The sequence below is a fragment of the Eleginops maclovinus genome, chromosome 23 (genome assembly GCF_036324505.1).
Source record: "Eleginops maclovinus isolate JMC-PN-2008 ecotype Puerto Natales chromosome 23, JC_Emac_rtc_rv5, whole genome shotgun sequence".
Classification (NCBI taxonomy): Eukaryota; Metazoa; Chordata; class Actinopteri; order Perciformes; family Eleginopidae; genus Eleginops; species Eleginops maclovinus.
In genome coordinates this window covers 990,707-1,012,075 of record NC_086371.1, presented here as the reverse complement: position 1 = coordinate 1,012,075, position 21,369 = coordinate 990,707, and the positions used below count along the sequence as shown (strand labels likewise).

Below are 21,369 nucleotides of genomic sequence, written 5' to 3'. Positions count from 1 at the left end.
ATGACTCTGGTGTCTGTGTGGTTACTGAGCTGAGTGTGGGGGGGTTCAGTTTATCCTGTTCACTTTAGTGTACAGTATTATATGATGATTGTGATTAGGGCTGCCGTAGAATCAAAATGTTACCAAACTGGACTTCTGTAGATCCAATCCTTTCTTTCCTTCACAATCAGTAACCAATAAACCTGAGGGTTGGAACGCTACACCTGATCTCCACCGGAGACAGAGGATGGGACACCTGAGTGACGAACCCCGGACCCTGTGTTTAAATGTGTAGACCTCTAGGCCGGTGTTTCCGAATCGGGGTATCAGGGGGTCCGTAGAACGGTTAGGGATTGCAATTGATTTATTTATAAGAGCATTTTTTACAGTGAAAAGCCGTAAAAGTGGCGTTTTAAACACATCGTGCTAAATACACGTGGAATACCCGGGACAAAGAGGCTTTCTCTGCTTAATCAGCACTCGACTACTATGTATAATTTAACCCCAAAGTATATCTGAATGTCTGAGAGCAGCTAAAGCTCTCCTCTCTGTTTCCCTGATCTCTCCCTGCTCTTTTATTTCCCTCCCCAGAGGGAGTGTTTGGAAAAGTTTTGCCCTCTGTTCATCCGTGAGGATTCACAACCCAGCGAGCATCTGACTGACAGCTGGGAGCAGGAGCTGAGATGTAGTTCCCCCTAGAAATAGGAATCCCCCGCTGGTGTAGCACAACAATTTATAAAGTAGTGTATCGTTTGAAGAGTCCATAGAGTCAACTGATCTTTAAGTTAAAGCCATGTTTTTTAACCCGAACCTAACCTAAGACAAATCCTACTTTCCTTTTGGTTTCCAACATTATTTTTCTGTTCAACGTGACCAACAGCCGGGGTCAGATATCTGCAGTGACATCAGGAGGAGTCCTGTGATCACATCGTTAGAATAAGACCAGAAAACATTTCAGGAGAACAACAACAGAGACAGAGACAGAGACAGAGACAGCTTTATGGTCCTGAAGGTCACCCAGCGCTCCGGTCTCCAGCTGTGTGCGTCTCTCTTTAGTGTCCCCTGGTCTCCAGCTGTGTGCGTCTCTCTTTAGAGTCCCCTGGTCTCCAGCTGTGTGTGTCTCTCTTTAGTGTCCCCTGGTCTCCAGCTGTGTGCGTCTCTCTTTAGTGTCCCCTGGTCTCCAGCTGTGTGCGTCTCTCTTTAGTGTCCCCTGGTCTCCAGCTGTGTGCGTCTCTCTTTAGTGTCCCCTGGTCTCCAGCTGTGTGCGTCTCTCTTTAGTGTCCCCTGGTCTCCAGCTGTGTGCGTCTCTCTTTAGTGTCCCCTGGTCTCCGTTGTGTTGGAGCTTCTTGCAGCGTTTGGTTTCTGCAGCTTTTAGTAAACTGCTCATGTTTCCTCTGCTGAATGTTCTCTAGAGGCTGCATGTGTTGAAGAGCTGCTGCAGATGTTTCTGCAGGAGTTCTGGAACATTGGAGTTCTAGGTCTGCGTGTGAAGCCCGTTCTCTTCATCACGTTACCATCTGTAGAGACGTAGCAGACTGCAGTGAGAGCGTCTCTGAGACTCTGAGTGAAGGACAGGGATTTGTCTGCAGCACTAATGCAGAATCGCTGCAGGAAACATAGCACAAAGAGAAGTTACATAACAGCTGTCAGCGTATAAACATCTGCCAGCTGTGCTTTACATCTGCGTGTGTGTGTGTGTGTGTGTGTGTGTGTGTGTGTGTGTGTGTGTGTGTGTGTGTGTGTGTGTGTGTGTGTGTGTGTGTGTGTGTGTGTGTGTGTTAGATAATTCTCCCACCCAGAGCCCTGCATAATGCTGTTAGGAAACACAACATGACTCCAGATGAAAGTGATCACCTCGTGGGGGGGGGGGGGGGGGGGGCTGTAGTAATGTAATAATAGCGTGGATACATAACAGTGTCGTCATCGCTGTGTGACGCCAGTCTCCGTGACGTAAGGGCGTGCTGGGAGCTCAAAGGATTGCCGTATATGGTGGTGATGATCAGCAGCCTCGCTCTGACGCAGCGCCAACCCGTGACTGCAGCGAGAGAGAGAGGGGGGGGGGTTAGGGTTAGCTGCAGTACACCCAGCAGCCTGCAGGACGGAGCTTCAGCCTCGTTCAGCAGCAAGCCATCGTGACTGCAGAGCTGCCAGCCTGCAAGCCAAAGCCCAGGGAGCGATGCAGGACTATTTATAGGCCGGCGTGCACGGGCCGCTGCTGCAGTCTCCGAGCAGAGGAGGCCGGAGCTGCAGAGCGTCTGAGAGCACTCATGCTGGTCCCGTGTTCAGTCGATGAGCAGGAACAACTTGACACATTAAATGATGCATGCATCATCCCTGAACATCACCTTGTTCCTCATTATTCAACAGAGTGTTTATACCTGCCCTGCATGTATTAGCATTTAAAACACTAATTCAATATATGCATTGATTCATTTATACATTAGAAATCTCAGTCAGGGGGAGAAAGTGGATGTTTTATGCAACATCTTAGGCACATTTTCTCAACATATAGAGTATAATCTCTCCAAACTCTTGCCTCATCACCAGGCTGTGGGAGTAATAGATGGGGATTATTAGTGGGAACAATTTTTAGGTAAATAAGTTAAGTCATCCATTATTTATCCCTTAACATCCCTGATTCCCTTATGTTCCACTTAAGTAAAGCTAGGGTTATAAATATTAAGTTGTTCCACATTATTTAACAGAATCCTGCAGAATCGATCTTTGCATTGATTCAATTATACATTAGAAAACTCAGGGTGATAAAGTAGATGTTTTATGCAACACTTTAGGTATATGTTCTTCACAATTAGCCAAAATATATGAAATATCATTCCAAAAGCTTTCCTCTCCACTAGAATGTGAAAACAAACGTCCTAAACGATGTTTGGCTGACGCTAAACACGCTAAATCTCCATCACACATCACTAAAAGCCCAGAGACTGCTGTTGATAAATGTCATCAAAACACAGAATGTTAATTAATAAGGGTCTCAAACAGATCAGTGAACAGAGGTGGGGGGCTTCTAATAAGCTCAACAACTGGATTAATCAATATACCGTGCAAGAAGGCTCTGAATAACCTGCTGTAGACGGATTCAGAGACAAAAGGGTTTACTGTTAAAGTATTTAGGAGGAAATAAGATGGCTCCTTTTTATTTGTTCTTCTCTCACCTTTCTTTAATACGTGTGTGTGTGTGTGTGTGTGTGTGTGTGTGTGTGTGTGTGTGTGTGTCTGTGGCTGCTGGATTAGCATGCCTCATGAGCACGCTTAAGAGGCTTATCTCACCCCTCCAGCAGTCTGCAGGATCTGTGCAGAGACACATCGGGTGAGACCTGCAGCAGTCTGCTCGCTGTGATGTGAAAGAGCTAAGTAATCTGATTACTTTCTGGTACTTCGGATCGCCTCAGTATCACATGCAATGCATAACAGAAGAGAAATATCAGTAAGGTGTTTTTTAATGAAGTGTTTTATGTCAGAACACAGAACAACGTGACCTTAGAGAAGAAGCAACCAACATATTTAGGATCAGGAATGCATCCTCTGCTCAGAGATCGTCTTTATGTTTTAGCTTCGGTTCACTTTAGACATCACAGTTTTATATGTTATTTAGCTGATGCTTTTATCCCAAGTGACCTACAATAAGTGAAGATACAAACTCAGAAGAACAATAACATGTAGATATATTTACATAAAACCAGCCAGACCATTGTCATTACTGGTGCACTCGTTTCCAATTAGCTAACCTTTAGCTGAAAGTGCTTTTTCACATTCATTTGTTCAGTTTTAATCTCTATTGCTGCGTGATGTGAGGCCTGCAAAGTGTTGGAACGTGTGCATCATTATATATCTGTTAATGTATATATTTTGTATTTACAGCAAAGGTTAAATGTTCTGTACTTATATATCTCTTTAGGTTTCTGACGACATCTTTTATGTAACGGTGAGGGAGCTCCCCACGCCTGCATATTACCTTAAACAAATAGATGCACGTTTATTTATTTTTAAATACTTTTACTTTCTGACTTCTTATTTTTATTTAAATTATATTTTTTATTTCTAAAATGGAGCACGAAACTCAAGTTCCTCCAACGTTTGTTTTTGTATCCTGATTACGTTATCCTAGACTGATCCTCTGTAGCCAGGTTAAATAATATTCCTGATTTTGTGTGTGTGTGTGTGTGTGTGTGTGTGTGTGTGTGTGTGTGTGTGTGTGTGTGTGTGTGTGTGTGTGTGTGTGTGTGTGTGTGTGTGTGTGTGTGTGTGTGTGTGTGTGTGTGTGTGTGTGTGTGTGTGTGTGTGTGTGTGTGTGTGTGTGTGTGTGTGTGTGTGTGTGTGTTGCAGGTTCATCCTCCCCTGAATGTGTGTGTTATCAGTGTGTAACACAACTTGACCTCTGACCTCTGCAGTGTGTCGTTTTTCCAGCAGAGCTCGGTGAACGTCCTGAGAGACAATTTAGAAAAACAAATTTCTGAAATGAATTCATGGCAGAGCAATTTACAGCGTCTAGATAAACATTCAAACACGGCAGCTCAGAGACGTCTGATGAAGACGGAACATCAGCAGGAGAGGACTCTTTAAAGTAGAGACACTACATACTGATATACACCTGAACATCAGCAGGAGAGGACTCTTTAAAGTAGAGACTCTACATACTGATATACACCTGAACATCAGCAGGAGAGGACTCTTTAAAGTAGAGACTCTACATACTGATATACACCTGAACATCAGCAGGAGAGGACTCTTTAAAGTAGAGACGCTACATACTGATATACACCTGAACATCAGCAGGAGAGGACTCTTTAAAGTAGAGACACTACATACTGATATACACCTGAACATCAGCAGGAGAGGACTCTTTAAAGTAGAGACTCTACATACTGATATACACCTGAACATCAGCAGGAGAGGACTCTTTAAAGTAGAGACTGTACATACTGATATACACCTGAACATCAGCAGGAGAGGACTCTTTAAAGTAGAGACACTACATACTGATATACACCTGAACATCAGCAGGAGAGGACTCTTTAAAGTAGAGACTCTACATACTGATATACACCTGAACATCAGCAGGAGAGGACTCTTTAAAGTAGAGACTCTACATACTGATATACACCTGAACATCATCAGGAGAGGACTCTTTAAAGTAGAGACTCTACATACTGATATACACCTGAACATCAGCAGGAGAGGACTCTTTAAAGTAGAGACTCTACATACTGATATACACCTGAACATCAGCAGGAGAGGACTCTTTAAAGTAGAGACTCTACATACTGATATACACCTGAACATCAGCAGGAGAGGACTCTTTAAAGTAGAGACTCTACATACTGATATACACCTGAACATCAGCAGGAGAGGACTCTTTAAAGTAGAGACGCTACATACTGATATACACCTGAACATCAGCAGGAGAGGACTCTTTAAAGTAGAGACACTACATACTGATATACACCTGAACATCAGCAGGAGAGGACTCTTTAAAGTAGAGACTCTACATACTGATATACACCTGAACATCAGCAGGAGAGGACTCTTTAAAGTAGAGACTCTACATACTGATATACACCTGAACATCAGCAGGAGAGGACTCTTTAAAGTAGAGACTGTACATACTGATATACACCTGAACATCAGCAGGAGAGGACTCTTTAAAGTAGAGACACTACATACTGATATACACCTGAACATCAGCAGGAGAGGACTCTTTAAAGTAGAGACTCTACATACTGATATACACCTGAACATCAGCAGGAGAGGACTCTTTAAAGTAGAGACTCTACATACTGATATACACCTGAACATCATCAGGAGAGGACTCTTTAAAGTAGAGACTCTACATACTGATATACACCTGAACATCAGCAGGAGAGGACTCTTTAAAGTAGAGACTCTACATACTGATATACACCTGAACATCAGCAGGAGAGGACTCTTTAAAGTAGAGACTCTACATACTGATATACACCTGAACATCAGCAGGAGAGGACTCTTTAAAGTAGAGACTCTACATACTGATATACACCTGAACATCAGCAGGAGAGGACTCTTTAAAGTAGAGACTCTACATACTGATCAGCGTAGTTTAAAGTATTTCATCACAAAGCTCTGGGATTGGCTCATTCTGAACACCAGGATGCTTGGCAGATCAATGGACGTCAGCGGGGGGGTTATGACAGTCTTGTCCTGGTGTCCCTGTCAGAGTTAAGCTGAGGCTCATGGGATGACACTGTGTGTGTAATAACCCCGAACACTGCAGAGCGGCTCTGTGCTGCAGTCACGACTTCAGAACCAAACAGAGGACAGCAGAGAATGGCTGACATCAGGACTTCTAATGATCTGCTCTGTCCTCTGACTTTGGGATGTGCTTAGAGAAAACATCAAATGCTTTACAACTCAATCATACCCTGGTTGAGTCTTTTGTGTTGGTTCTTCTAGTAAAAGAGTTATTGCTATTACTTTGCACAGAGTCAACCTTTACTTGCCAAAGATATCGTAAGTCTAACCATAAAATATTCAGTATTTATTCTACTTAAGTCATGGATCAGGCCAGAGCAAGCTACATAGAGCCACTAGTAGCTAGTTAGCTTCTTAGATTTATAGCTAACGTAAGCTAGACCACTTGTGAGACAGATGGGGAATGTTAGCTCGCTTGTAAAGTGGAAAGCTTTGGCGATTTACTGTAGCTAATGTTTGCAAGTGAGCTAGATAGCGAAGGTTCCCTAAATAGCACAATGACATGTAATTCAATTCAGGGTTAACTTGTTTTATACGTTTCAACCCTGAGGACCTTCGACTCCACTCCGCAGTGTGGGTTATTAGGAGATTTAGAATTTGGCCCGTTGTCAACTGTCATCCTGCAGCTATCAGCACAGGATGTTCTCAATGCTCCGTGTGCCACACTGGAAGAACAAACATTAGGCTTCATAAGGTGAAGGCAGCAGCCTGGCATTCAATCCTACCTTCATCATCGTGTTACACTTCAGATCTTGTTGAGACTCATTTAGAGAAGCGTTGATTGAGCCTTATGGTCATTTTGGACGCCGCAGTATCTGGCGCTGTTGAACTGACTTGTGTTGTCCTGAGAGGCGTTCCAAACACTAAGCATACCCTCATTAGGAGAAAAGGAGTCCTGGACATACTGTGGACGATATGGATTGTTGCCTGAGTTGCTCTGAGCCCTGCGAGCCATTTATAGCTGTTTGTGATATTTATGATCAGAACATCCGAGTGAAGCCTCTGATAGCTCTACGATTTGGTCATTAGGGTTGAATATATGATGCAGTTCTGCTGCTTCATCAGAATTTGAGCCAAAGTGTGAACCCTGTCAGCCAAAATGTGAAGCAGCTGGAATAGGAGTAAATGTGGTATGAGGCCACGGTGCAATGAATCGCTCCTTTAGATCAAGAGTTCCCTCCCGGGTAAAAGCCATTTCAGGTCTCGGTCCCAGCTGAGTGAGCGTGTTGTGTAAGACGCATTGTACCAGACGGACATGCCGGAGCCTGAAAGTGAATCTCTCAATTTGAAAGTCGATGCTACAGCTCTCATGATGTCTGGGTAGTGACCAGAAAAAGGAAATGTCAGATACAAGAAGTCAAAGAGCATGCAGAACAGAATCTGTGAAGTATTCAGATGTAGTTTTCTGCCAAAGCAACCTTGAAGTGTGTAGCTTTTTACACGTTATCAGGCATGTGTGCCATCTCTTCATTTAACCCACATCTATAACCGTCAGACTCATGTTGACTCTTATTCTATCCCGTCCTTCTGCCCTCTCAAAGGCCTTCTTGCTTCTTTCCAGGTTGAAGCAAATTGAAAATCTGCCTGTTATATTTATATTATTCTTGTCCTTCATGGTCTCCTGGGCTCTGTGAACACATAGATGTTCCAGTGTGTGTTTGTGCTGCTGTGGGAGTGACAGGAGACCAGAGACCGTGCCGGTGCAGTGATGTCTCTGCACCGACATCAGCAGCCCCTGACATGTGAATCACTGTCCAGCCAGCCGGAAAATTGCCAGCGGCCTGGTAATGGGATGCTGTTTAACCGGGAAAGACTGGGAAGGGGGCATGGCTATTAGTGTGTGTGTGTGTGTGTGTGTGTGTGTGTGCGTGTCTGTGTGTGTGTGTGTGTGTGTGTGTGTGTGAGCACAGACAGCAGAGCATACTGCTTTATGAAGCTCAACCTCTCCAGCATTATCACATCAGCACAATACATGCAGTGTTGTGTTCGATGTGTAACGGTTTGTCTGAAGTCAAATAAGGAACTCTCGGGGAGAGAGAGGATTTTGTTGCAGCAGGAATTACTATCAACATTCAGCCCAACACACGATAGTTCAAAGCTAAAGAAAAAGGTAGACATCCGTGAAAAAAGGCTACTGAGGTCACCAACTAACCGTTTAGATGACACGTGTTATTAGTTTATCAAATAACGCACACTAATGAATATACGGCGATGTTTGGAGCTGTGAGGAGCTGTGAGGAGCTGTGAGGAGCCGCTGCTGTAGGATTTCTAGGGATATTTCTAAAAGCTGACCTTTTCTCAACATGTTAAAATACTGAATAATAAGATCCCTCTTCATCCTGGTTATTCTGGGAAACAAACATGTATTCTGTCCTTTAAAAAGTCTGTGATCTTTCTTTCAATGATCTAAATAGAATGGGAGGATGAAACCCCTTTATTGTCACACACAGCAGAGCACACACAGTGAAATTGGTCCTCTGCATTTAACCCATCCTAGTACTAGGAGCAGTGGGCAGCTATTGTGCAGCGCCTGGGGAGCAATGGGGAGGGGGGATTGGAGGTGTCCGGTGCCTTGCTCAAGGCACCACAGCAGGGCCTAGGAGGTGAACTGGGACCTCTCCAAGTAGCAGTCCACTTTCCATATTTTCAAGTCTGTTCGGGGACTTGAACCGGCGACCCTACGATTCCCAGTCCAAGCCCTCTGAAAGTAAAGACCCGTAACAGTGAGAGGAAGAACAGATTGAATACGGCGTTCCATCTTTCAAAAGACACGACGAGCGCAGAGTGCTGTTCATTAGGATTTTATTTTTTGGAGGCAAATCAATGAATATATGTACTTTATACAGTATATGAGGAGCACATCTCTACAGTTTCATAATGTAAACAATCTCTGAAGAGAAATGTATTCAGTTTAAAAGGAAGCCATCGTCTTCTGTTTTAAACTTTTTACATGAATTAAAATATAATTTATAACATCAGATACTTCCGCTTCTATGAAACTAGATTTTAACAATTCAAAAATACTGAAATGCCTTTGTCTCCACATTCTCAAGACATATGAAATCACACAAAACAAAGAAAAGAAACACCATTTAAAGACATCCAAACTAAGTGGCGTATAAATAAAAAAAGAAACGCAAAATAAAACCAACATATGTAAAAATATAAAATCTCACTAGCAGTATTTACCTTTTGTTTTTACCAAAAACTAAAGTTAAAAAACAGAAATCATTTATGTGGATTTGATAGTCATTAGATGTAAATAGACAATAAAATCAAGAGTAATGAAAAACATCAAAAACAATGTATGCCCTTTATGTCAAAATATTCACTTCCACCAGAAAACAGCCGCTCACATTCAGCAGATTTAGACAGTTTGCAGTCCCTACGAAGTGCCTGTTTGACATCAAGTTTGACAGGTTACCCATTAGTGTGTGTGTGTGTGTGTGTGTGTGTGTGTGTGTGTGTGTGTGTGTGTGTGTGTGTGTGTGTGTGTGTGTGTGTGTGTGTGTGTGTGTGTGTGTGTGTGTGTGTTGAACCACTGTAGATCGGACCTGGAAGAGGAATTGAACGCACTCTCTGACGGTGTAGCTATAGCTGACAGATACATTGTTTTTCCCGAAAGTAAAACCGGAAGTGACGTGAAAACAAAGACGTGTTTTTAGTGGCATCGGAAACCTCTACAAAACGGGATCTGACGTGGCCGTGGAAAACGCCCCCTCCACGGTCGTTATCGTCGGTGTGTAAAGTTGGATCTTTTTGGTCAACTTGCCTATCAAGTTTTATGGTTTTCTTGCCGTTTTCCATTTTTTCCTGAAATGAAGAATGGGCAGAAAGGTATTGCATTCTGATGAGGGCTTTCCCTTTGGAAGGATGGATCGTTTTTTTTTTACTTTTCTTTTTTATTTGGATTCGTTGTCCATGGACCTAGGACCTAGACCGAGCGGACAGCAGTTGGTTATTCTGTTGAAACGTGTTCTCAAAACACCGAGGAGAATGGTCAACATCAAAGTTTTCTATAAGAAAGTATATAATCATCTAGATATCTACACAAACACACAAATATATATATTCATATATATGTATATACCTTTTTATAATATGGCTATTGAAAAAAGTTGTAATTACGTCAGTAATCATTTAATAATAAACCACATTGGATTGGAAAGGAGTTGAAACCGCAATAATAAAAGCTAGTGGTTAGCTTCGTTTTCCCTCCCGATTGATTTTAAGGCTTGCCAGGATGAAAAACGGGTTCTTCAACGTCATTCACCTCTAGAAAATCGAGGCACCCTCACTGGCACGGCGGTAGACACTGGAGAAACCCCCCACCCCCCACAGACTTCAGTTTCAACATATCCTCAACATGTAGAAACGAAGGTCTTCCTCCCGACCCGCCAAACGGGAGCTAGCTTTGTGATGTGGAAAGGCTAGCGAGACATGCTAACGATAGCGAAGTTAGCATTTAGCCGTTAGCTCAGCTCTAACTTCTCCGATAAAAACCCCATGACTTCCTCTCAAGGTAAAGTTCTGATTTGTTCCCGAATTGGCAGAATCCGACTGTTTTTATGCTTCACTTAGCATCTAGGACCACCAGCCCCCCCCCCCTGTAAGATATATTGTCCTTGGAGGTAGAAAGTCGAGGAGTATCGCAGGATTTCTGCAGTGTCTTCCTTATCGGTATCAACTAATGTGAAACTAAAACAGGGTCAAACCAGCGACGACCCCCCCCCCCACATCCCTCCCCCAGCTGCTGGCTGCACCCTCGGAGGTGAGGACAGTTACAATGGCTTCCTTTCAACGAGAAGAAAAACTGTGAAGATATTTCACCACTCGGGAAGTTGTTTGTGCAAGAGTATATCTACGATTAGTTTTGTATTCGTGTCCGCAGCCACCCACCCCTGCTCCGTAGCTCCCACGTCTTTTTGTGTTTAACAGCAGTCTACAGAAAGTACAGTATCTATGGATCCGTCGCTCAACAACCAACCTATATATATATATATTATTACCTCAGTGTCTCGGAAAGGCTGTCTTAAAGATAAGATTATTATGTATTGCATTTCAAATTGCTCTTTAAGAAAACACTTAAGAAAACGTTAAAAAATATTTCAGAACAGAAGCGTTTAGTGTGGTCTTCTAAAGGGATGTGTTTTGTCCTTCTTTTACAACAGTGTGAATTCCCTTCAAGTCCTCCCTGTACTGAACTGGATGTGATTACTATAACCTTCAAAATAAAAAAACACACAATACAATTTATGTTTACAACGAGGCATAGTGCTATATACACATTTATATTCATATATCGTCTTTTTTATGTAAACCAGCACATTCTCTCACTTGTTTAGTACTGTACATACGAAGCACAAACACTTATTCAGTTGTTTGTGGTTTTAAATATCGTCTCTACTTCTCATCAGTATGTATAGCACTAAAGAGTTTCTGTTAGATTGGGACATCAGTGAGCCTGGGGAGGGAAACTTCACTCTGCGGTGAATTCTTATTTTTTAAACACTGAATAAGGCGCCTTTGTACTAAGTGTGCGTTCCTAATAAAGTCAAAGGAGAATCGAGTGATGTAAACATTCAATTTGTTGTGTGTGTTACCAAGGAGTTGATTAGATAGAGAAAGAGGACGGGTGAAAGAGGGACTATTTGTTATCAAGCGGATTACCAGGGGTTTGGGGAAGAGGCCTAGAACCCACGCGACGGAAAGCGATAGAGGGAGTCGGGCTGCGATTAATTGAAATTCTTAGGCGAGGAGAGGAGGAACGTGTCCCTGAATAAAAACCGAGAGACTCTTCCCCTTCCATCGAGGACCGAACAACCCCTAAAGCCAGCGTTCGCCCCCTCCTCACCGACCTGCAAGCGCCAGCAGTGTCCGACTCAAACACGAGACAAAGACGAAACACTCAGAAACACACGGACACACGGTCGAGACTCCAAGTGACGGACACGCTTAAAACCGGTATGAGGCAAGCGGAGGAAAGAGTTAGAGAAAGAGAGAGAGATTACTCCCCTTTAGTGGGGGGGTCGTAGTATCAAAAGTCAAAACCCAGAACCGCCCGGGGACGGACAGATCATTTCTAAAAGGAAAGTGAGGAACCGAGGAGACGGCAGAGAGCCTCCAGGAGACGAGAGAGGGACGGATGGTGTGAGGTAGAGATCAGCTGATACCTCCCGGGTGAGAAACCAGATTTTCGGCAGATTGTTTTTTTTGTTCTTTACTTTCAAGCCCGTCCCTCGCTCGCCCTCGGTGCCACCAGGTGTGGAGGCTCTCTCCCTTTGTGTCACTGCTACTGGCTGCGTCAGGGAAGCGGTTCTAACCGGACTGCACTTCAGACGGGAACTTCCTGCAGGCAGTCGACCGGACAACTTACTTTAAAGCACCAAAAAAACTCCACAATCTTTGGGCAAGCAGACATGGGGAAAACTCGATGATTACATTCAAATTCTTGAATACATTCCAACAGATTCGTCTACTTCCTGCGATGATGAGGATGATGTGGATCACAGGGGGAGAAGAATGGTCCCCCCCCCTTAATGTGTCACCAGGACACTAACAATAGCTGAATGGTCTGTAATGGGGGCATGGACTGGGATGATCTGGACAAAGTGCAGCTGTGAGGAGTTCACAAAGTATTCTATGGCTACCATCTCCATTTCCCCATCTCCGTCCCGCTTGCAGCAGTCCGAATGTAAACAGTAAGTGTTGCATTGGCTGTGGGTGTCATGAGGCTTCAGCCTTCAGAGGACACATGTTCAGTGGGACCCTACCAAGGATACATCAAGAGGATACATCAAGACCCCTCCAGACCTGGAAGCAACCGATGCAGCACGCTTCTGAGTATCCCGCAGGTCTTTTCGGTTTGCTTCACCAACACAGCAGGTATTGCCTTTCCAATCCGTGTTTGCATGGGTTGGATTACATAAAGTACATTTCCAGGTCGTAGTCGGGGCCTTAATGTATAAATCGCCTAGCAAACGGAGCCTGCAGCAGCCAGTAGCAGAGCCTCGAGCCCGGCAGAGTCAGGGAAGGAGGAGGAGACGCTCCCCTCCGTACAGTGCATAGATCAAATCAAGGAAGCACTACAGTTACAAAAAGAAAACAAACATGATTTTCTTCTTCTTCATTTTAGATCTGTAAACTTGTATCAGTCATCAAATGATTACGTTAAATGTATTTTATATATTCTTTGTCCATAACACACACACAATAGATTTTTAGAATTTATAACATCCACAATTTTTCGCTAAAACAAAGCAGGGGGTTTTTTTTGTTCTGGTTCACGGCCGCACAGCGTGCAGCGCCACCACCCGTAACCGGAAAGAGGGAGGCTTTATCTTTTTTTACAAAACAAACAGAACAAAGAACACGCACACGCAGAAACACACACACCACGACGACCAACGCAGGAATAGCAAGGGTTTGCTACAGAGGTCCCCCCGCCCGCGCTCCAGGCGGGCAGTGAAGTCACCGACAGACGGCTCGGTTATTGTCAGCAAACAACTGTAGCGGCATCGTTCGTACTCGTTGTACCGCTGCTGTTAAATCATTTCACTCTCCGGACTCCCTTCCTCGTTATTAAGCGATATCCTCCGGTGAACGAAAACAAACAAAAAAAAACGACGAGGTCCTTATCACTACTTTATTCCAATGGTAAAAATGTAAACATTTTGCGAGGTTGCCTTGCATGGAGGTACTAGTGGCCCGTCAGAGGGCCGTGTAGTAGAGGGTGTTGCTGCAGTTCACTAAGGCTGGCCAGACGGGGGCACTGTCAGCGGTGCAAGGACTTCTGGGCCTCCTTCAGCAGAGTGTCAAAGTCCAGTGCATCGTACTTGCTCTTGACGGGGCCCGGGCCTGCCTCGTCTGCAGGACACAAACACAGAGACAGGGTCAAACACACGGAGGCATAGTCCAGTTTCATCAGTTCCGCTCAATCTTTCCTGAGTACGAATCTGAATTTGAGATGGACTGAATAAACACAGGTCCAGTCAACAAGCACAGCTCTTGATTCACAGGAACAAACATGCACAAATATGTCCTGTTTTAAGAAAGATATAATGGAAGAAAAGAAAACCCAGTTCAGCTCCAGTTGAAGGAACTCCTAGAACTAGTATTCCCCTGAGATGCTGCTCACAAATTGCCGTCCAATTGCAAGTGCAGAATCAAACAAAACAACAACTAGTAACTACAGTTTGTAGTGTGTGTCTTTGTGGTACATGTCCTTTGTACTGTAGATGTGTTCATACAGTGTATAGAGTATCTACATATCCGTCTGTCTATGGCAGAAACATGTCAGAACACCGTGAAGCTGTATCCGGCAGTTCAGCTGTCAGAGAGTTTCATTACCGAGATCTATGTAGCGTTTCCTCGTCAGCCGCCTCAGACCTGCAGGAGCGTTCTGGAAAACCGTCTCCCGCTCCCTCCAGTGCTTCTGAACCCCCGCCTGGCGGATCTTTATCACCCCACAGCGCTCCCTGCAAACACACACACACACGCATTAGATAATGCTTTGAGAGGATGAAAGCTTGAAGGATCATATGCATCCTTTCATTTAACGGGCATCCAACGCACACATCGAGAGGGTAATGGGATTGAAGCGGTCCGAACCGTCTGGCCTGATCCGCTCTGTCTCTGGACCGATGCCTGATCTGTATTTCAGCAGTGACTCGATTTTAAAGGATGCATAAAAGGAACAATGCCTGGGTTTGTCTGCAGCTAAAGCGGGCACCCTTCCTTTGTTTAAGAGTCATATTTAATTACGTTCTTTGGGGACACTTGTCCTCTGTTGGGCAGAGACAGTCCCAGGAGACGTGACTCGGTCAAGAGCAACACTCCTTTCTGTTTAAGAGGAGAAAGATTGCCGCTGATCCTTAAAGCAACAGGTTGCCGGATCACTTCTGAGACTTGAGACAGGCATCTACAGCTCATTTAAAAAGCTTCAGCCCTCAGTGTGGTATAAGTTGATAACTACGGGACCTCCTCTGACCCCTCCCTCTGATCACAAAGGGTGCTCTGACACTGGGACACTCACTCGTTGCAGATGATGACTTTGCAGTCCTCGGGTTTTCCAAACACCTGGAAGCGTTTCCGCAGCATGTTCTGGGTCACGCTGGATGGCAGGTTGTGGATGTAGAACACCTGGCAGTTGTCCTGGCAACAGGGAAACCATGGCAACAGTCAGGGACAAAAAAAAAGGACGGAGGGACAGACATGGGAAATGATTGCAGGGCAGGCGACACTCATTCACACGCAGCTGCAGCATGCATCGGAGGGTCAGTTTGCATATGCATGACCTAAAATCAGATCTGGGTCACAAACGTTTCACTTCTACAGGTTTGTTCTAAAGTCTGAAGGCTACTGAGGAGTTTGCATTTAGCTTCAAAAGTTTTTGGATGTTCTCTGTACCTCGTCAGACTTGGCTTTGTTCCTCTTGTCGTCGGGACAGATCTCCGAGTTCTCACTGAAAGGAGGACGAGAGAGAGAGAGAGGGTCGTTAGAGAGAGGAGGACGGATAGGAGGTGAGGCTGACGGGAGGGAACAGGTGAACTGCGGCAAAATCTGACACTTCCTCCCGCTGACTGCAGCACTGCAACGCCTCTCACTGATTCACCCCCCCTCCCTTTCTCTTCCTGTGCAGGAATGAAACGACCACTGACCTGATTCTAAGAACAGGCTTTGAAATGTGTGCATGATTTGGTTATTGAACGACCCCTGACTGAATGCATCCCCTTCACTGGTTTGGGCAAAAAGAGCACGGCACATCTCGGTGGTTGTTAAAGTGAAAGGACAAAGGTCTGATCAGCGTTGGATGCTTCGACTCTCTGCACATTTACAACCACAGATGTGTGCATTAGTGCTCTGTTGTCTGCAGGGTTTGGTGTTCAGTCAGACGTAGAGATGCTGCTCTTATAATGCCCTGTGTGTGCAGACAGACTGCAGAGCCTGTGTTGTGAGGCAGTTGGCGTCCCATATGTGGCACAATATGCCGAGACGATTACACCAGAGAGACACTGACAGACTTTACAAACTGCCTGGCGTTCTGTGATGCTAGCTTCCGGGTCGCTCTACATTTCCCTCCTGATCTTTCTGACCCATATCGGTACGCCCAGCTCTCTCTGTCTCACCTGGAGTCAGTCTTGCTGGCGGGGGAGTCGGGACACAGGTGGATTGTGGGTGAGGGCGAGCGGGACGCAGACGAGCGCTCCGCCTCTTCCTCGCTCACCGGCGGCGTGGCGGTCGCTGCGTGGCAGTGCGATGGCGGTGGCGTCGACGAGATCACCAGCCTCCTCGTGGTGGTGGGGGTCTGCTGTTCCAGCAGGTCTGCGATTTGCGACGCCACCAGCCCCTCCCCGTCCTCCCGCTCCCTCTCCCCCGACCCCTGATCGTCTGCAACTTTCGGTGCCCGGCCTCCATCCCCCCCGCTCTGGGCCTGCAGGATGGCGCCCAGCATGTCGGCGCTGCGCTTGCGGCTCTCCCCGACGCTCAGGGCGCAGTAGTCGTGGTCTCCGAAGGTGCGGTAGGTGTCGGTGTCGCCGGCCTGGCCCATGCGGCGCAGCTGGGCGTACAGCTCCGTTTGTTCCGGAAGCTTCCGCGGGGGGTGGGCGCGGCTCAGCCAGGACGAGGCCTTCGTGGAGACGCCTCCTCCGCCGCCGTCGCCCCTGCTGCCGCCGCCCATCCCCTCCCCCGGTTTTCCTGCCTCTGATGGTTTGAAGAGCTCATCCTCCACTGGTTTGTGAGGCGGGGTTGTTGGGGGGGTGAGACCTGAGGAGGGAGGAAGGAGGGACAACATGAGCGGGGAACAAACTGCACCCTGACAAGAAATAGTCCTGCACATAAACCCCCGTATGAACTCAATGTTTAACGGTTTGGAGTTGAGTTGAAAACAGATCTGTTTATTTTGGACGTGAAATGGTCCGGACTTCTTTCTGCGGATTGATATGACCGCACATAGTCCCTTTATTAGCAACAATATGCTATTGCTAGCAGTGATCTGCCTTACAGAAGACCGCTGAATTACCAAATTGACCAACCAGAATCAAACTGACTGGATACCACGCTATATAAATACAGTCCATTTACCCTCTAGACATAAAGGCCGCATAGAGCGTAGCTAGTTTCCCCGTTTTATGCTAAGCTAGGCTAACAGTCTGCTGACTCCAGGTCGATATTTGCTGTATATATGAGAGGGTTATCGACCTTTGCATCTAACTCCTAAATCTCTACGTTGATGCCCAAACAAAGTCAGATCTAGTCCTGCTCTCCCTGGCCCTCACGTTAGAGCGGACCTGGTTCCTTTCTCCAAACAAACCCTGATTAAAGGTGAGCGGTGTTTACCTGCCGTCCCACATAGGTCCACACCCAGCGTCTGCTCGAAAGGCTTGCTGCTGTACTGGGACTCTCTGGAGACAGAGGAAGAGAGGGTTAAATTAAAGGGTGCTTTGTCATGTTGGAGTCTGTTGTGTTTTTCAATCCTGCGAGTCAAAAGGAATCCAATAACAGCCTGACAGCTTTTCTTCCCCCTGACATAAAAATAGCTGCAGCTGATGTCTGCTGAATCTGAATGATGTTTCTGCTCGTCTCTTATCACAGCAGCCACATGTACGCCACTGTCCTCCCCTATTCTTCTCCTGCTTTCTATTCCTGGCTGCTGTTTCTCCCGTCACCATGAAAGGCAGCACGGAGTGGATTGGCTTCAGGCGGGTTATTACTGAAACTCCTCAGAGAACAGGAGGGCAAAAAATAAAAACACACACAACTCTTTCTTTGCTTCAGAAGACAGACTCATTTAGAAGATGGACGGACGCCAGGGGTTTGTGGAGGGGAAACATTCAGCTTGGGTTGGAGCTGGAGCAGATCCAGGCTGGATGGGAGTGTGGGGGGTTGATTTGGTAAAGTAAGAGCAGTCTGTCTGGCACAGATTTAAATCAGAGAGAGCCGGGCAGAGGTCCCGATTCATTAGGGATCTTCAAAAATAAAAACTGGGCCTGGTTTTATGAGATGAAACATGACATGAATGCAATCCATGCTGAATAAAATACAGGAATTCTGGAGATTTTTGACGACTTTTTTGTTCGTATTTTAGCCCCTCACATCTTTTCAGGTGACCCGTCTGCGTCTATGGTTTTTTCAAACCAGTTTGGATGTAACCACAGCCACACCATGGACCTATAAACAGAACGTGGATATCCCCATCTAACAACGCTGTAATAATGTCCACTAACGCTGCTTTGGGGGAAAAAAACATGGGACGCCATAGTTTATCAATTTACTGTTTATCAGACCACAAAGACTTAGCTTACTACCCCTCCCCTCATCCCTTCATCCACAATCCGTTCATTCATCAATCCTTCCATCCTTTCATCCCTTACTCTCCCATCCCCTCATCGCTTCCTTCCTTTATCTCTACATCCCTTTCTATCTTTACCCCTAAATCCCTGCATCCCTTCATATACAATCCCTTGATCCCTCCCTTGTCTTATCCCTTCATCCCTACATGCCACATCCCCTTTTTCCTACATCACTTTATCCTTACATCCCTTCATCCCTCTTTTCTTACATCCCTTCATCCCTCACTCTCTCATCCCTTCATCCCTCACTCTCTCATCCCTTCATCCCTCACTCTCTCATCCCTCACTCTCTAATCCCTTCATCCCTCACTCTCTCATCCCTCACTCTCTAATCCCTTCATCCCTCACTCTCTCATCCCTTCAACACTACATCCCTCACTCTCTCATCCCTTCACCCCTACATCCCTCACTCTCTCATAGGAACCATCTGGGGGGGCCGCTTTCAGCCCAAGTGGAAATGTTCCAGATCAGTGTACTTTGAAGAGGATCCTCTATGAAGTGACTGAAGCTGTCAAACTCATATTTTGCTTTCGTCAGGCAGAAGCAGGAATGGTTCAATTTAAACTGGGATGGATACACGATAGACCCGACCTGTCTGCAGCAAACAGGTTTTAAGATCCTCAATCGATCCGTCAGACTTTGTTAAATGTGCTCATCAGCGCTGTGTTATCCGTCTAAGTTTCAGAAGGTTTTTCCCTCCCTGCCAACAACAAATACCCTGGACAAACAACTCAATACTTGGAAGTGAAAATGCATGAGTTATGGAGCGCTGCCACAATGTGAAGCACTATATTATATCATTGATACAACAAAACAAGTGGGATCGAACCAATTAGAGGGGAGTTTTTGAGATGACAGCAGAGGAAATGAACGCCGGGGTTTGCAGGCTCTACGATAACACAGCAGAAACAATCCTCCAACGCTTAATGGAAGCTGCCTCACTCAGCCATCATCAATAAACCATTTGCATGAAGCTGAATGCATTTCCTCAGCAATGTGCACCAGTAGCTTCAAGTGAATCCATTTAGTTTAGATCAGACTAAGCATCAGACTCTGCCTGGAGAAAGGTATCCTAACGTAGAGAGACTCACCCTGTGTTCTTGGGGTTGAGAGGCAGACAGAGGCAGGCTCGCTTCTCTGCAAACACATAAAAAACACGGTTATAAACACAACGTCACAACATGCACGCTCACTGGAACTGGAAGTGTTTTAGCAGCTGGTGATCAGAGTGTTTGAGTGCGCTCTGCAGCCGCCTCACCGTGGTGGCAGCAGGGTTTGTTGTCTTGTTCTCCGGACGTCAGCTGCTCGGTCTCTGTCATCGTAGTCGCTCCTCCTGCTTGTGTCGGCAGCAGTTTGACCCCGGCTCTTGCCTCCTCCCTTTCCTCCCTGTCTTTCCCGACGACTCCCTCCCTCTCCCGTCCGGGCCGCAGCCTCTTGGCGAAGCGGCTGGGGAAGGAGGCCAGGCGGCGGGAGCGACGCACCGAGAACGAGCCGCCGTCCTCCGCCGAGTCCTCCGGGCTCTGAGGCCTCCTCTGCTGGGAGTCTTTACGGAGCTCCAGCTTAGCGGAGGCGGTGGAGGTGGGTCCGTGAGAGGAGACGGGGGAGGCCGATTTAGCCGGGGGAGAGACTCTGCTGGGGGAGTGGACATACGGGGGGCTGTGCAGTCTGTAAGGCTTGCTCACGTCGTACGAGCTGCTCTGCTGCAGGAGATCTCGGAGAAGGGAATTGGCCTTCATCTCCCGCCGCCTTCAGGAGAAGAACCAGAATCAGAACCAGAATCAGAACCAGAACCACAACCAGATTCAGAATCAGAACCAGATTCAAAATTTCTTTCGGAGGATGTTGAAAACCTTTCTGACAGTTTTAGCATAAGAAAATCGTTTGAATGGACTAACCTTGCAAAGGGCAGCCTGCGGGGGGCGCTGATGCTCCCAGTCCCCGGAGCCGCCACCAATACGACTCTGCTGTGGGAGGTTGTGGGGGGGCGGGGGGCCTCGTGTCGGGCCCGGGGCCTCGGCGCCTCCTTGCGATCCCAGCCCTGCTGCTTGCGGCTGGGCAGGCAGTAGGTGTGCATGTAGGTGATCAGATCCACCACCGAGCGCAGCTCCTTCTCCGAGCTGAACTGAGGTTTCGGCGGTTCGGCGGGGGGAGGAGCAGCGACTCCCCCACCCTCCACCTCGCTGCTGGAAGACTCCTCCTCCTCCTCCTCTTCGTCCTCCTCCGACTCACTGTCCTCGTCCTCCTCTTCCTCCTCGTCCTCCTCGGTGTCGGGGGCCTGGGCGTCCTCGTGGTCCCGGGCGGTGGTCAGGTGTCGGTGCAGCTCGGTGCAGAGGCGGCCGGCCGGACGCACAGCGCGGGGCTTCCTGTCCGGACGGAGGTCGCACTGAAGGGCGGAGACACAGAGACATCGTCTTTGAACAGTTTGATCGTTAGAGGTACAGAAACGAAGACTTACAGCTTCTCCAGGAGCTCCTTCATTCTCTGGTTCTGGTTATTTATTGTAAGTCAGTGACAGACTCTCAGTAGTTTCAGAATAATTTAGTCCAAACAAAAGTCTTTAATTAAACCTTAATGTTTAAACACTCTGCAGACAGCCAGCGTAATGGAGTCGGGGACTGATGTTGTTTAAGGCAGGATGATGCACAACTTCAGACCAACACAAACAAAAAGCTACTGAGGAAACACTTCCTGCTGCGGCAGGTTAGTAAATGATGAAGGGAACAACAGAAATAGACACTAATGGGAACAGCAGAAGACAGGAAGTAAATACTAAAGGGAACAGCAGAAGACAGGA

General features: G+C 46.5%; 1 protein-coding gene across 1 annotated transcript in view; it reads right to left on the bottom strand.

Annotated features, from left to right (window-relative positions):
- Positions 1 to 9,010: 9,010 nt before the first annotated feature.
- Positions 9,011 to 21,369, bottom strand: part of ppargc1b (peroxisome proliferator-activated receptor gamma, coactivator 1 beta) — an 80,032-nt gene continuing 67,673 nt past the window's right edge. Inside the window, exons 5-13 of the mRNA XM_063877140.1 lie at positions 20,471 to 20,958; positions 19,834 to 20,321; positions 19,667 to 19,712; positions 17,563 to 17,627; positions 16,353 to 16,989; positions 15,634 to 15,688; positions 15,260 to 15,378; positions 14,575 to 14,702; positions 9,011 to 14,091 (exon numbers count right to left, since the gene is read on the bottom strand). Coding sequence (XP_063733210.1) covers positions 14,000 to 14,091; positions 14,575 to 14,702; positions 15,260 to 15,378; positions 15,634 to 15,688; positions 16,353 to 16,989; positions 17,563 to 17,627; positions 19,667 to 19,712; positions 19,834 to 20,321; positions 20,471 to 20,958 — 2,118 coding nt within the window. The 3' untranslated portion in view covers positions 9,011 to 13,999. The remainder of the gene's footprint in view (positions 14,092 to 14,574; positions 14,703 to 15,259; positions 15,379 to 15,633; positions 15,689 to 16,352; positions 16,990 to 17,562; positions 17,628 to 19,666; positions 19,713 to 19,833; positions 20,322 to 20,470; positions 20,959 to 21,369) is intronic.